The sequence below is a fragment of the Bufo bufo genome, chromosome 3 (genome assembly GCF_905171765.1).
Source record: "Bufo bufo chromosome 3, aBufBuf1.1, whole genome shotgun sequence".
Classification (NCBI taxonomy): Eukaryota; Metazoa; Chordata; class Amphibia; order Anura; family Bufonidae; genus Bufo; species Bufo bufo.
In genome coordinates this window covers 389,667,509-389,682,705 of record NC_053391.1, presented here as the reverse complement: position 1 = coordinate 389,682,705, position 15,197 = coordinate 389,667,509, and the positions used below count along the sequence as shown (strand labels likewise).

Sequence of the window (15,197 nt, the reverse complement as noted above, 5' to 3'; positions counted from 1 at the left end):
TGTAACCATGGTTTTCATCCCCGTTTTCATTCTGGGTCGTCCGTCTCCTCCTCTAACCCTGAAGCGGATAAACTCTCCTCCGAACTGTGCACAGTTTGGGCCCGGGTTCAATCGAACCTAGAAAAGGCTCAATGTTCTCAAAAACTCAAGGCCGATAGGAGACGTTCAAGGGGGGTAAACTTTCAGGTTGGGGATGAAGTATGGTTGTCCTCCAAGAATCTATCTCTCAAGGTAACTTCTAAAAAATTTGCTCCTCGTTTTATTGGACCATATAAGATCACGGAAGTGATTAACCCGGTATCTTTTAGGTTGGAGCTGCCCGAGTCATTCCACATTCATAATGTGTTCCATAAATCTCTGCTTAAAAAATATTTTGAACCGGTAGTACCATCAAAAGCCTCGCCTCCGCCGGTTCTTGTTAATGATGCTGTCGAGTATGTGGTGTCTAAAATAGTGGATGTCAGGAAGGTGCGTAATTCCTTGCAGTACCTGATTCACTGGAAGGGATATGGACCTGAAGAGAGATCTTGGGTACTTGCCAGGGAGGTTCATGCTCCTAGACTTGTTCGTAAATTTCATTTAGAACACCCTGAAAAGCCATCGCCTGAAGTCTTGGGTGCGGTGGCCCCTCGTAAAAGGGGGGGTACTGTCACGGGGTTCCGAAGGTACACTCGGTCCCCCATTGCCCGCAGACCTGTTGCTTAGCTTTGGGAATGAGGATCTGTGTTTGACCTCATTCCCAGGGCGGCTTTACTAGCTGGGTGGCTCCCTGCTCCTAGTCTGCCTTGAGCGCCGAGCTGATCACTCGGTGCTCGACTGGTTGGTCTGTCGGTCATGTGACGCTGGCCACGTCACATGACCCTCACTCCCCACTATAAATACAGGCAGCCTGCTGGCTACAGGTTGCCTGTTAATTTCTAGGTTCCTGGCTATTTGTTGGACTGCTGAATACTTACCTGATCCTGTTCCTAAACCATCCTTTTGCCTGCTCCTCCTGTACTGCGCATCCGTCCTGGTATTGTGACCTCGGCTCCCACCTGACTATTCTCTTAGGACTCCTCTTGTACTTCTCTGCTCTCCTGGTATTTGACCCCGGCTTCTCCTGACCATTCTTTGCTTAATCCTTTGTACTGCGTAGCTCTCTTGGTTCTGACCCGGTCCGTTCATGTTCCGTATTTTGTCTTGTCTGTCTTCCCTGCACATATCCTAAGTTAGGGACTGTCGTTCAGTTGTCCCCTGTCATCAGGACTCGTGAGGCAAGTAGGCAGGGCCAGGGGTGAGGGTGGAGCGCAGTGGTCACTATCCTTCCCCCTGTGTGTGTGTGTGGACGTGACCGTTACAGTGGTGCTAGTAGGAATAATTGAGGAACTTGCAGCAGTAATTGAGATCCAGACCTTGAGTAAAGTTCAAACTTGTCTTTACTAGATGCAGCTTTCATCCAAGTGAGATACAGCATTAGTCTGAAGTCCCAGCAGGTATTGGTAATGTGTGGCAGGAATCTGGCTTCTGCTCTATCATGTGCCTGGAGATTTTGCAGGAAAAGGACGTCTACTTTGTAGCTCTGTAATGTGGCAGGAATTTGGCTTCTGCGCTTACTATCTTCTTCTGTCTTGGGTACTGACTAGCTGAGGAGGAATTTGGCTTCTCCTGGGTCTCTGGACGTTACTCACAGTTATTGTCTCAGGGTATTCTTCTTTCTGGAATACTGGAGGTGGCTGCTTGCTTCTACCAGCTGAGGCTGCAAGGCTCAGGCTGGGGATCATAATCAATTGTCTCAGCTAAGACAAGATCCTGGCTTTGGATCCCTATATCTGGGAGCTCCTAGTATGCACACCCTACCTCTAGCAGGGGGTGGGTTACACTAACACTAATTTCCTTCCCTCCCCATGAGGCAGGATGTGGGAGGAATCCACTCTACTCAAAGAGGGGGGAGCTGAACTGGAATGTACTATTCCAGTTCAGAAACAGTAAACTGGCTAAGTCCTTGCTGAACACATTGCTGCCACCTGCTGGTGAACATGGAAATTACAGCAATATATATTTAACAAGGATTTGAATGCAGAATTGTGAGGAAATTACATGAAATTACACAAGATGGCAATGTTAATGCCCTTAACAGGTTGTAGCGGGGTAAAAGAGTTTCGTAACACAACTCTGGGGTGTTACAGTTGTATCGGGTAAACCAACCACGGAGTGAGCCTATTGAACAGTTGGTGGTCCCCAAGGCTTATTGCAAGCTTGTGTTAGATCTAGCCCACCAACACGTTCTCGGGGGTAACCTGGGGCTGCAGAAAACTCAGGATCGTATTCTACAGCAGTTTTACTGGCCCAGCATATTCAAAGAAGTGGAATAGTTTTGTAAGTCTTGCCCGACCTGCCAGATAACTAGCCCCCAGCCACATTTCCATAGTCCACTAATACCTATTCTGATTATCAAGGTACCGTTTGACCGAATAGCTATGGACCTCATAGGCCCAGTACTGAAGTCCGCCAGAGGGCATCAACACATCTTAGTGATTCTAGACTACGCCACTCGGTACACGGAGGCGGTGCCCTGTGACATACCTCGGCCAAACTCATAGCTAAGAGGTTCTGACCGACCAAGGGACCCCTTTTATGCCCAAGGTGATGAGGGAACTCTGTAAGTTGCTGCACATAAAACAACTACGGATGTCCGTTTACCATCCGCAAACGGACGGTCTGGTAGAACAGTTTAACCAAACATTAAAAAATATGTTGAAACAGGTAGTGTCTAAAGATTGGAAGGACTGGGACCTCCTTCTGCCCTATCTCATGTTTGCAGTGCGAGATGTACCCCAGGCCTCTACTGGGTTCTCGCCCTTCGAACTGCTATATGGCAGACACCCTCGCGGTCTCTTGGACGTGGCCAAAGAGGTGTGGGAACAACAGCCCACTCCACATAAAAGTGTCATTGAGTACGTTACACAGATGCAGGATCAGATAGATACAGTGTTGCCTTTTGTGGCAGCTCATTGAGCCCAGAGTCGGGTCTATAATCGGCAGGCTCGGGTCCGGATCTTTAACCCGGGTGATTGGGTTTTGGTTCTGGTGCCGACCGTGGACAGTAAATTCCTGGCTAGGTGGCAGGGGCCCTACGAAGTACTTGAGAAAATTGGAGATGTAAAATGCAAGGTACACCAGCCAGGGCGGTGAAAGCCGAAGCAGGTTTACCATGTGAATTTACTCAAACCGTGGAAAGATAGGGAAATCTGTACAGAAGACAGCCCGCGGCCGGGTTTTCTAGGAGAAGAGGTATCGGCCTGTCTGTCTGATCTAAGAGAGGCGGCTGCCACAATAAAAATTTCTGACAGCCTCTCCTCTAAACAGACTCAGGAGGTTAGTTGGAACACGGATGTGTTCTCAGACCTCCCTGGACGCACTTCCATAAGCCATATCAGAAGAAGTGCAGCTAATGTTGCAGCTAGACATCATTGAGGAGTCAAAAAGTGAGTGGGCCAGTCCTATAGTATTGATACCCAAGCCGCAAGGGACGTTGCAGTTTTGTAACAACTTTCGAAAACTTAACGAGGTTTCCAAATTCTATGCGTATGCCATGCCCTGGGTGGATGAGCTCATCGAAAGGTTAGGACAAGCCTGGTATTTTTCTGTTTCTCACGAAAGGGTACTGGCAGGTGCCCTTAATGGAGGCTGCCAAAGAAAAAACTGCCTTCATCACGCCTGAGGGTCTGTATCAATATAAGGTCTTACCCTTTGGTCTGCATGGCGCCACCCGCCACTTTTCAGCGACTAATGAACATTGTGCTTCGTCCACATCGTCGGTACGCTTCGGCTTACCTGGACAATATTCTTATCCACAGTACCAACTAGGAAAGTCCCCTACCCAAAGTGCAGGCTATAGTGGACTCCCTTCTGAAAGCTGGCCTAACCGCTAAGCCCAAAAAAATGTGCTGATTCTCTAGTGAATACTTTACACAGTGTGCAATGATGCAAGCAATTTATCTATGCAGGGTCTTTCTACTCTACTTTAAATTATGAAAAACCTTTTTTGAACCTATTTTTCAGGTTTATGGATTGGGTTGTTATGTCCAATGGTCCTGCAGAGCTGCATCTATTTGCCCTACATTTTGCGTACAGATTGGAATCGGGCATGTGAAGAGGTAACTCTTTCTTTCCTAGGGTACGACCACACGGGCAGGTTTCCTGATGCAGCTTTGTAAGCCAAAACCAGAAATGATTTAAAGAAACAGAGGAGAAATCATATCTGTCCTTTCTACTTTCTCTCTTTTTACGATTCACTCCTGATTTTGGGTTGCATGCAGAAACCTGACTGGGGCCATACCCCTATCACTTACATACTGACTGTGTTGAATTTCAGACTAAATGGGGTTGTCTCACTTCAGTAAGTGGCATTTATCATGCAGAGAAAGTTATTACAAGGCAGTTACTAGTGTATTGTGATTGTCCATATTGCCTCCTTTGCTCGCTGGATTCATTTTTCCATCACATTATACACTGGTCATTTTCATGGTTACGACCAACCTGCAATCTATCAGCGGTGGCAGCGCTTGCACATGCCGACCTCTCTGGTGACTGGGACCGTGGGATCTCACATAAGCTGGTGCTTTTTTTATAGTGTGCAAGCACGACCACCGCTGCTGGCTTGCAGGATGGTCGCAACCATGGAAACAAGCACTGTATAATGTGATGGAAAAATGAATTAAGCCAGCAAAGGAAGCAATATGGATAATAACAATACATTAGTAAGTGACTTGTATTAACGTTATCTACATAATAAATGCTACTTACTGAAGTGACAAAACCCCTTAAAGGCTGTTAGGCAGTTTATGCAGGCAATTGTCGCTTCACTCCCAGCAATCGCCTGCTCGTCAGTGGCGGAGACAGCTGCTATTACATGCAACAATCTCCTCCTCAGTATAGGGAGGAGCAATTGTAAATGCCATTGCTCGTCCCCAAACCGAATCATTGTTTGCCGGCAGAACATTGTGATTAGACACCATAATCTGCCTCTGGCAAACAATGATTTTTAAACCTGTTGAAAGATTGGGATTGCCCGATGAATGAGCGTATGTTCTTTCAACAGGTAATCGGCTACAGTATTACACTGCCAAATCTGGTGACTTATCTGCCAGTGTAATACAGGATTTAGGGTGCAACTTAAATCAGTTCCACTTATCTTAATGGGATTGTTTTGGCGGTAAGCGCATGGATTTTGGTAAGCCCCTTTCAAATGAATGGAGCTGATTTTCAGTTGCAGAAATTTCTGCAACAAGATCTTCCATGTATGAAGGCACCCTAAGGCCCCTTTCACACGGGCGAGTATTCCGCGCGGATGCGATGCGTGAGGTGAACGCATTGCACCCACACTAAATACCGACCCATTCATTTCTATGGGGCTGTTCACATGAGCGGTGATTTTCACGCATTACTTGTGCGTTGTGTGAAAATCGCAGCATGCTCTATATTCTGCATTTTTCACGCAACGCAGGCCCCATAGAAGTGAATGGGGCTGCGTGAAAATCGCAAGCATCCGCAAGCAAGTGCAGATGCGGTGCGATTTTCACGCACGGTTGCTAGGAGACGATCGTGATGGAGACCCGATCATTATTATTTTCCCTTATAACATGGTTATAAGGGAAAATAATAGCATTCTGAATACATAATGCATAGTAAAACAGCGCTGGAGGGGTTAAAAAAAAAATAATAATAATTTAACTCACCTTAGTCCACTTGATCGCGATGCCCGGCATCTCCTTCTGTCTCCTTTACTGAACAGGACCTGTGGTGAGCATTCATTATAGGTCAAGGACCTTTGGTGACGTCACTCCGGTCAACACATGATCCATCACCATGGTAAAAGATCATGTGATGACCGGAGTGACGTCACCAAAGGTCCTTTACCTGTAATTAATGCTCACCACAGGTCCTGTTCAGCAAAGGAGACAGAAGGAGATGCCGGGCCGCGATCAAGTGGACTAAGGTGAGTTAAATTATTTTTTCATTTTTTTTAGCCCCTCCAGTGCTAGTTTACTATGCATTCTGTATTCAGAATGCTATTATTTTCCCTTATAACTATGTTATAAGGGGAAATAATACAATCTAAAGAACACCGATCCCAAGCCCGAACTTCTGTGAAGTGCAAAACGCATTACAATGTTTTGCACTCGCGCGGAAAAATTGCGGGGGTTCCCGCAACGCACCCGCACATTTTCCCGCAACGCCCATGTGAACCCAGCCTAAAGGGCTGCTGCTGTCCTCTTCATTGCTTACATAGACATTGTAGCTGTGTCTGTTACTGCTGCTTTTCTAAGGCCCCTTTCACACGAGCGTGACGGATTAGGTCCGGATGCGTTCAGGGTGCGTTCAGTGAAACTCGCACTATTTTGCAAGCAAGTTCAGTCAGTTTTGTCTGCGATTACGTTCAGTTTTTTCCACGCGGGTGCAATGCGTTTTGAAAAAAACGTGCGTGATAAAAAACTGAAGGTTTACAAACAACATCTCTTAGCAACCATCAGTGAAAAACGCATTGCACCCGCACTTGCTTGCGGATGCAATTCGGTTTCCACGCAGCCCCATTCACTTCTTTGGGGCCAGGGCTGCGTGAAAAACGCAGAATATAGAACATGCTGCGATTTTCACGCAACGCAGAACTGATGCGTGAAAAACAACGCTCATGTACACAGACCCATTGAAATGAATGGGTCAGGATTCAGTGCGGGTGCTATGCGTTTACGTCACGCATTGCACCCGCGCGGAAAACTCGCTCGTGTGAAAGGGTCCTAAGGGTACGGCAACACAGGTTTCTTATGCAGTTTTATAAGCTAAAACTAGGAGTGAATATAAGAAAATTAAATAAAAATAAAAATAAAAAAATAGATGTAGTGTCCTTTATACTTTCTTTCCTTTTATGATGCACTCCTGGTTTTGGCTCCCAAATCTGCATGATGAAACCTGACCGTGTGACCGTACTAGGGTAGGCCATCAAGGTTATAATCCTGTAGAATCTAAGTGCTCATGCAAACGGCTGTAGACATTTTTAGGGTCCGCAAATTCCGTATACGCAAAACAAGAATACCAGCCGTGTGCATTCTACATTTTGTGGAACAGAATGACTGGGCCATAATAGAACAGTCCTATCCTTGTCCGTAATGTGAGCAAGAATAGGGCATGTTCTATAATTTTATGAATGGCACCAAACAGACGTGCGGATGTGGACACCACGCAAATTGCTGTCCGCATATTTTGCGACCCAATTCAAGTGAATGGGTCCACATCCGACCCACAAAAAAATGCAGATCGGATGCTTACCTAAACCATAGTTGTGAATTCATAGGTCAGATGTGCATACGTGGGGTTCCGAAAAACATATGGGGTCATTTATCAAACTGGTGTAAAGTAGAACTGGCTTAGCTGCCCATAGCAACCAATCAGATTCCACTTTTCATTTTCCAAGGGGGCTGTCAAAAATGAAAGGGGGAATCTGACTGGTTGCTATGGGCAACTAAGCCAGTGCTACTTTACACTGGTTTGATAAATGACCCCACTAGTTCATCTGAGGAGTATATACTTATGGCATATATAATATTTAGGTAAGGCAAGACATAAATTGTGCAGATTTACAGTTTTTACGTAGCACATTCTTCGATTGGGGCACACAATTGAAATAAATTGTCATTCGTTTTTTTCTTGTATACATGTATAAAAATTTTATTCCACTTCTGATTTTTCCTAGGCTAAGTCTAGAGCAGGCGTGGGACCCAAGAAAGTCCAAAAAAACTGCAATTCATATACAGGTTTTGGATCTATTGAAAATGGTAAGCTGCTATTATATCAAGATGTGATAAATCATAGAAAAACTTTTTTTCCCAAAAAATGTGGCTTATAGAAGATGACTACATGAACTATAACTCTACAGTATACAGCAACCAAAGATGCATTGAACTGAGCATCTGTACCTCCAGGAGGGGGCTGCAGACTGCATTCAAGGTTAAATTATTCTTATATACAGTATGTACTAGGGGTGCACCGAAATGAAAATTCTGGTCCGAAACCGAAACCGAAAATTCAGGATGCCCTTGACCGAAAACCGAAACCGAAACCGAAACTGCCTTTTTGCCCAAATACTTTTAAAATACTTTTTTTTTAATGATTTTATTAATAATTCTTTTTCATGAATGAAATTCATCTGTGGGTGGCGCTGTTATGGAGAGGGGGATCTGTGGGTGGCGCTGTTATGGAGAGGGGGATCTGTGGGTGGCTCTGTTATGGAGAGGGGGATCTGTGGGTGGCGCTGTTATGGAGAGGGGGATCTGTGGGTGGCGCCGTTATGGAGAGGGGGATCTGTGGGTGGCGCCGTTATGGAGAGGGGGATCTGTGGGTGGCGCCGTTATGGAGAGGGGGATCTGTGGGTGGCGCCGTTATGGAGAGGGGGATCTGTGGGTGGCGCCGTTATGGAGAGGGGGATCTGTGGGTGGCGCCGTTATGGAGAGGGGGATCTGTGGGTGGCGCTGTTATGGAGAGGGGGATCTGTGGGTGGCGCTGTTATGGAGAGGGGGATCTGTGGGTGGCGCTGTTATGGAGAGGGGGATCTGTGGGTGGCGCTGTTATGGAGAGGGGGATCTGTGGGTGGCGCTGTTATGGAGAGGGGGATCTGTGGGTGGCGCTGTTATGGAGAGGGGGATCTGTGGGTGGCGCTGTTATGGAGAGGGGGATCTGTGGGTGGCGCTGTTATGGAGAGGGGGATCTGTGCACTGTTATGGGCATAACAGTGCACAGATCCCTTTCCCCATAACAGTGCACAGATCCCTTTCCCCATAACAGTGCACAGATCCCCCCTCCCCATAGCAGTGCACAGATCCCCCCTCCCCATAGCAGTGCACAGATCCCCCCCTCCCCATAGCAGTGCACAGATCCCCCCTCCCCATAGCAGTTCCATAGACCGATCCCCCCTACCCATAACAGCCCCGGCCCTGCTGCTCACAGCATCTTTATTTTACCTTACAATCGTGAGGCTCCAGTAACTAACAACTCTGCAGGCAGAGCGGAGGGCGGCGTAACGTCACTTACTCACGTGACGCACCTGCTCCGCCCACTTTATGAATGAAGGAGGCGGAGCAGGCGCGTCACGTGAGTAAGTGACGTTACGCCGGCCTCCGCTCTGCCTGCAGAGTTGTTAGTTACTGGAGCCTCACGATTGTAAGGTAAAATAAAGATGCAGTGACAAAGTAAACCGCCCGCCCGCAGATGGTGGGTGACAAATCCCACACCCCATATTTTCGGCCGATATGTAACAATATCGGCCGAAGTGGATTAGGTGCATTTTCGGCCGATATTTTCGGCTGCCGAAATTTCGGTGCACCCCTAGTATGTACTGTATTGTGTCTACACAGATTTCTATATGGGCTGTGTTTGTAAGTAAACAAATGCTAATAACCTTTAACTCTCGGCTATACATTAACCCCTTGGCGACATATGCCATACATGTATAGCGGATGTCAGGACACAGCACCGCCTCAGGAGCTGACCCAGCACCATAGTCAGCGGGTGATGGTTGTCTTAAAAAGCTTACGCCCATGTGCAGAGTCTGTGAGATAACTCCATTCATGGACAATTAATTCCTCAATAGCAACAATGGCATCTAAGCTGGGGTGGCGTTTCCCCCTTACGCCAATCGTTCTTCCTGCAGTAAAGTCACAGATTGGCTATTGGTTTTCATGGCAGACAGGGGATGAAGGCTCCCAGGCCTGCCATAATAATCTCCATATTAATTAGTATTGCATTCTATGATATAAGCAGTCAAACAATTGTATGTTCTAGGCCCCTAGAGGGATTAACCCTTTAGTGACCACCCATACGCCTTTTTACGGTGGTTGCTAAGGGGCCTTAGTATGGTGCGCCGCCTTTTCACGATTTGCTGTGCGGCAGAGAACAGGGGCTCAATTCTCACATGAGAGCAGCGCTACTGCTCTAACAGCCCAGACCAGCAGGAGCGCCGATCTGGGCTGTTTAACCCATTACATGCTGTGAGCAATGGCACCCGCAGTTACAGAGGGAACAGACTTCCTCTGTATCCCATCGGCACCCAGTAAATGAAATTGTGGGTGTCGATGCCAGTGAAGGCAGGTCGGGGCCTAGTGTAGGCTCCAAACCTGCCTCCATAGTTTCTCAGCAGGCAGTACCTCTCTGGCGATGTCCTGCTAAGTCAATGTCAGTATAGCACTGACATTAAAATGCATTGCTCTATTATAGTCCCCTTATGGGACTATTAAATGGTTAAAAAAGTATTTTAAAAAAACACATAATACATAAAAAATTCCAATAAAAAAAACAAAAAGCTTTTTTCCTTCGATAGCGGAAAATTAAAGCAAAAATAAAATGTCCCCCACATGTTTGGTATCACCACATCCAAAACGACTCACACTACATAAATATCATGTAACTTATGCTGTGAACAGTGTAAAAAAAAAAGCCAGAATTGATGGTTTTTGATTAGTCACCACCAAAAAAAGGAATAAAAAGTAATCAAAAAGTCTTATGTACCACAAAGTGATACCAATGAAATCTACAAGTTGTCCTGCAAAGATTCAGCTCCATAGGAAAAAAAATAAAAAAAGTTATGGGTCCTGGGATGCGAAAATATTTTCTTCCATTTAAAAAGGGTTTTTATTGCGCAAAAGTAGTAAAACTTAATTTTTTTTATTTGGTATCGCTGTAATTATACTGACCCAAAGAATAAAGTTATCATGTTATTTATGACGAAAAATGAACGCTGCAAAACTTATAATGTAAAAATTCAGTGGCAGTATTGCTGTTTTGTTCCTATCTCTCTCCAAGAAACTGTTAATAAAAGGTTAATAAGTAAGTTATGTGTACCCCAAAATGGTGCAACTAAAAACAACAACTTATCTCACTAAAAATAAGCCCCTATATGGCTACATACACAGAAAAATAAAAAAGTTATAGCTCTTGAAAGGCGACAATGAAAAACAAAAAATCGCTTGGTCAGTAAGGCCCAAAACAGACTGGTCACTAAGGGGTTAAAAATAAAAGTAACAAGATTGTCATTAAAAAGAAACCCCAATTGTATTAAAAATTCAAATCAGCCCTCTTTCCCAATTTTACATATAAAAATAAATAAAAGAAAAATATTGGTGTCACCGTTCGCTAACCACATGTTCGCAGCCGGCCCCATTCACTTAAATGGCAGGCGAACCTGAAAAACCTTCAGGTCATATTTGCAGCCACCAAATACTTACAAGAAGTGCACAAATCATTCCACAACATGGACAGTGACATACCAGAGGGGGATCAATGGCAAAATTCCCCCCAAAAATATGTATTTTAATCAGGTGCCATTTTTATGCGTCTTAAAGGGAAATTCGCTGAAATGTGCCCTGCTGGAGCCTAGAAAGATTTTATTTTAAGCCACGGGAGTACGGTCCTTAAAAATTAGGCATTCACCTGACATAAAAGAATTTCTGATTATGTGGCTCGAGGTACATTATGCGGTCAGTGGATACAAGTTTTAATGTAGGCCACTGGAGTACAGGCCCCAAATATTAGGCATTCACCGGACAGAAAAGAACAAGTAATTATGTGACTGGAGGTATATTAGACGGTCATCGGATATCAATTTTACTGCAGGCCAGTGGACTACAGGCCCCAAACATTAGGCATTCACCGTACAGAAAAGAACAATTGATAATGTGGCTGGGGGTACATTAGGCGGTCACCGTATATAAATTTTACTGCAGGCCAGTACAAATAGATGTCAAATACGGGGCGTGGCCTGGACGTCTTCAGGGATGGCCGCCTAACTGCTGAGCTCTGCCGCATGTCTTAAGCTAGGAGATTCTCCGGCACCACCTGCGCATCCTATGGGGAAGAAAATACATCTAGGAGCCCCCGGTATCGCTCCGGTTACCTGCCCGAAGCCCCTGACGCTGGGCTCCTATTTCACCCGAAGTTCAGCTCCTCCGTCTCCCGTCGCCGGCCTACTTCCGTTCCGGACCTGTGAGAGCCGTGAAGCGGCAGCAAAGTGTGCGCACTCCCTGACATCAAGCGTGGCGCAGAGCGAGGTAGGAGACACGCTCCTCTCCACTTTATCCCCATTGGTGGGGGAATTTTTCCCCAGACCTCCAAATAGAGGCACCTCCAGGCCCACGCGACCGACCTAACCAGGCAGCTACCATGCCGCCGAAATTAGCGGCTAAACAACAGAAGCAGGCCGCTACACCATCGCAGCGGCGCCGTGATTGGCCTGACCCCTCTGCTGAGGTTAAAGACTCGGCGCACCCCCAGATGACCACTGAGGGGGACCACATTGTGTGGGAGCAACTTTCTGATGGCATAGGGGAGGGAGATGAAGAATTACTGCAGTCCGCACAGACCTCCACTTTACTGCACCAGACCCTGCAGCAGCTGCCTACTAAGGGTGACTTCAAGACACTGATATCTGAAGTGAGAAGTGCATGTAAATCTGAAATTTCCTCATTGCGACAGGACTTTAAACAACTGTATGCCCGTATTGAATCGGTGGAATCTGAGCGTATCGTAGATAAAATCTGTGATCTCAATAAATTCTCAAACTATCTGAGAAAATACCCGCCACTTGGAAGATCTAGACAACAGAGGGCGTCGAAATAATATCCGAATCAGAGGACTTCCTGAGCCTCCGGCAGATCAGAATTTGCAAGACATACTATCGGAACTTTTCAATATGATATTGGGAACTCCACAACCGAAGGCTATTAAGCTGGACCGGGCACATAGGGCACTCCGTCCCAAATCATCCTCCGCACAACCACGTGACGTGATCTGTTGCGTACACGACTTTAGGTTGAAAGAAAGCATCATGGCTCAAGCTTGCCTATTAAAAACCATAGATTTTCACGGTGCCAAGATCCAGATATATCAAGACCTTTCCTGGTTGACACTACACAAGCGGAAAGTTTTAACGGGAAAAGAAAATACCCTATAGGTGGGGTTTTCCTTTTGCCCTGATAGCCTCTAAAAATGGAAAATCGTCTGTCCTAAGGGCCTACACAGATCTCCCAATGTTTTGCTCCGATCTGGACATTAACATTCCATTAATGGATGACTGGGAGGTACCTGATCCGCCACCTGTTCCAGCTCCGGTATGGCGGGAAGTCCGGAAGAAGAGACACCGCTCTCCTCCACAAGATGAGCTGCTTGCGTCTAGCTCCTGCGCTGCTCCCCCATGAACTGTCTAATGTGGGGTGACCCCCACTGCCCATCTCCTATCTTCGCTCCTTTATTAGGCGGCGACTCCATTGGAAGAGAAAATGTTACAATGTTGTTTTACTTTTTTTATGCCTGTTTTCAATTATTTCTTGCTTTTCCTCTCTGAACCCCCGATCCATGGGAGCGTTCATCCACTCTCCCCCAAAAAGGGTCTTTTTACTACCCTTCCTCTTTCCCTTCCTTTTTTTAGAGAAGGGAATAGAGTGCAGAGTTTGTTGGCATCTAATTATTGCATTATATTGATCCCTTACTGGGCACTATTGCCCAAGGTTCCAACGCTATGGTGGTTTTTGGATAAGTGTTTGTATGTGTCTGTGTCTTCCCGCTCCCTTTTGTGTCCTCCCTCCCCCTCTTCTGTTTTAAGTACCACGGTTCCACTTCATGCTTATCACAAACATGGGAGACCGCCTTCTGCCGGATGGTCCATCAGTAGAATGTGGGGTATAAGTTTATTAGCAAACTTGGTGCTTTTAACCTATTGTCATAATGATTAAGTGTATGTCATTGAATGTGAAAGGCCTAAACTCTAATGTGAAATGAAGATTGGCTCTAAATAAATGTTACTCCCAGAGGGCTGATGTGGTCTTCCTCCAGGAGACACACTTTGACAAGTAGGGTTCCTTCAAATTTGCATCTAAATTGTTCCCACGAGTTTATGCTGCCACTACAGGCAGGAAAACCGTGGGAGTTGCTACTCCATTGTCCGCTAATTGCCCTATCCAAGTGGAATCCCATATATCTGATACGGATGGTAGATATGCCATTCTCAAAGCATCACTTAACGGTGCCCCCCTGGTGTTGTGTAACTTATATGCACCTAATTCTGCTCAATTTCCATTCCTTAACAAGGTATTCGGGAAACTATCTACTTATTTGCCAGCGACAATGATCATCAGTGGAGATTTTAATATCTCATTCTCTGATCATTGGGACAGGCTATCTCCACATGCAGCACCGCCCTCACCCACACAACGTAGGCTTTTACTGCGGTTTAGGCGACTGATTAGAAAGCCTGCACTTTATGACTTTTGGAGAATAAACTACCCTACCTCAAAGAGTTACACCTTTTATTCCCATCCATACTGCACGCATACTCGCATAGATTATTTTTTTGGGAACACCCCGGCTCTTCGAATGCTGGAATCGGCAGAGGTGGGAAACATTTCCTGGTCTGATCATGTGTCTATTTTTATCAATATCAAAACATCTGGATATCACACGAAAATATGTCATTGGCGGCTAAATGAAACCCTCTTTGCCAACCCAATTCCTAGACAGGAACTCATTATTCTCTTGTGGAATATTTTGCTTTGAATCAATCTTCTGTGTCTTCTGTATCTATGCTATGGGAGGCGCACAAGGCGGTTTTCAGAGTTCAATGCATTGCCGTGGGATCTAAACTAAAAAGAGACCGTAACCTAGAACAAGGCACTCTCACCGCACAGTTAAAAGAATTAGAAACCCAATTACAATCCAAAGCCTCGCGCCATCTGCTACGTCGCATTGTTTTACTAGGTACTAGGCTGCGTGAATTGGCATACTAAAAAACTAAAAAAACTGCTGCTGTTTTCGCGGCAAAAGTTTTATAGCTGGGCCAATAAGTCGCATACTATTTTAGCACGCCAGTTGCAGGATTCTAATATATTGGGATCCCCATCGGTTATGAGAAAAACTGATGGTACACTGGTTTATGATCCAAAAACTCTCAGCTATATTTCAGGAAGTATGACAACGGAGCGAGGCGCAGATGTAGCGCAGTGTAAATTGACTGGAAGGGGGAAGTGTCCAGACAGGTTAGGGTTAATGTGGTTAGGAAAGGGTGTAGTGTTTCTGGGGAGGGTCTGTGGGGGTGGCAGGGGGTTCGCGAGTCGTATATAGGCTGGGGTTAGGGGCGGGATCGGCATCAGTGTCCGTTGCGCCTAGGCGAGTTGCGT

At 45.9% G+C, this 15,197-nt stretch overlaps 1 protein-coding gene across 1 annotated transcript in view; it reads left to right on the top strand.

Moving 5' to 3' along the window:
• Window positions 1–15,197, top strand: part of LOC120993819 (multidrug and toxin extrusion protein 2-like) — a 253,523-nt gene that overhangs the window by 213,980 nt on the left and 24,346 nt on the right. Inside the window, exons 15-16 of the mRNA XM_040422286.1 lie at window positions 4,045–4,139; window positions 7,733–7,814. Of these exons, the coding sequence (XP_040278220.1) occupies window positions 4,045–4,139; window positions 7,733–7,814 (177 nt within the window). The remainder of the gene's footprint in view (window positions 1–4,044; window positions 4,140–7,732; window positions 7,815–15,197) is intronic.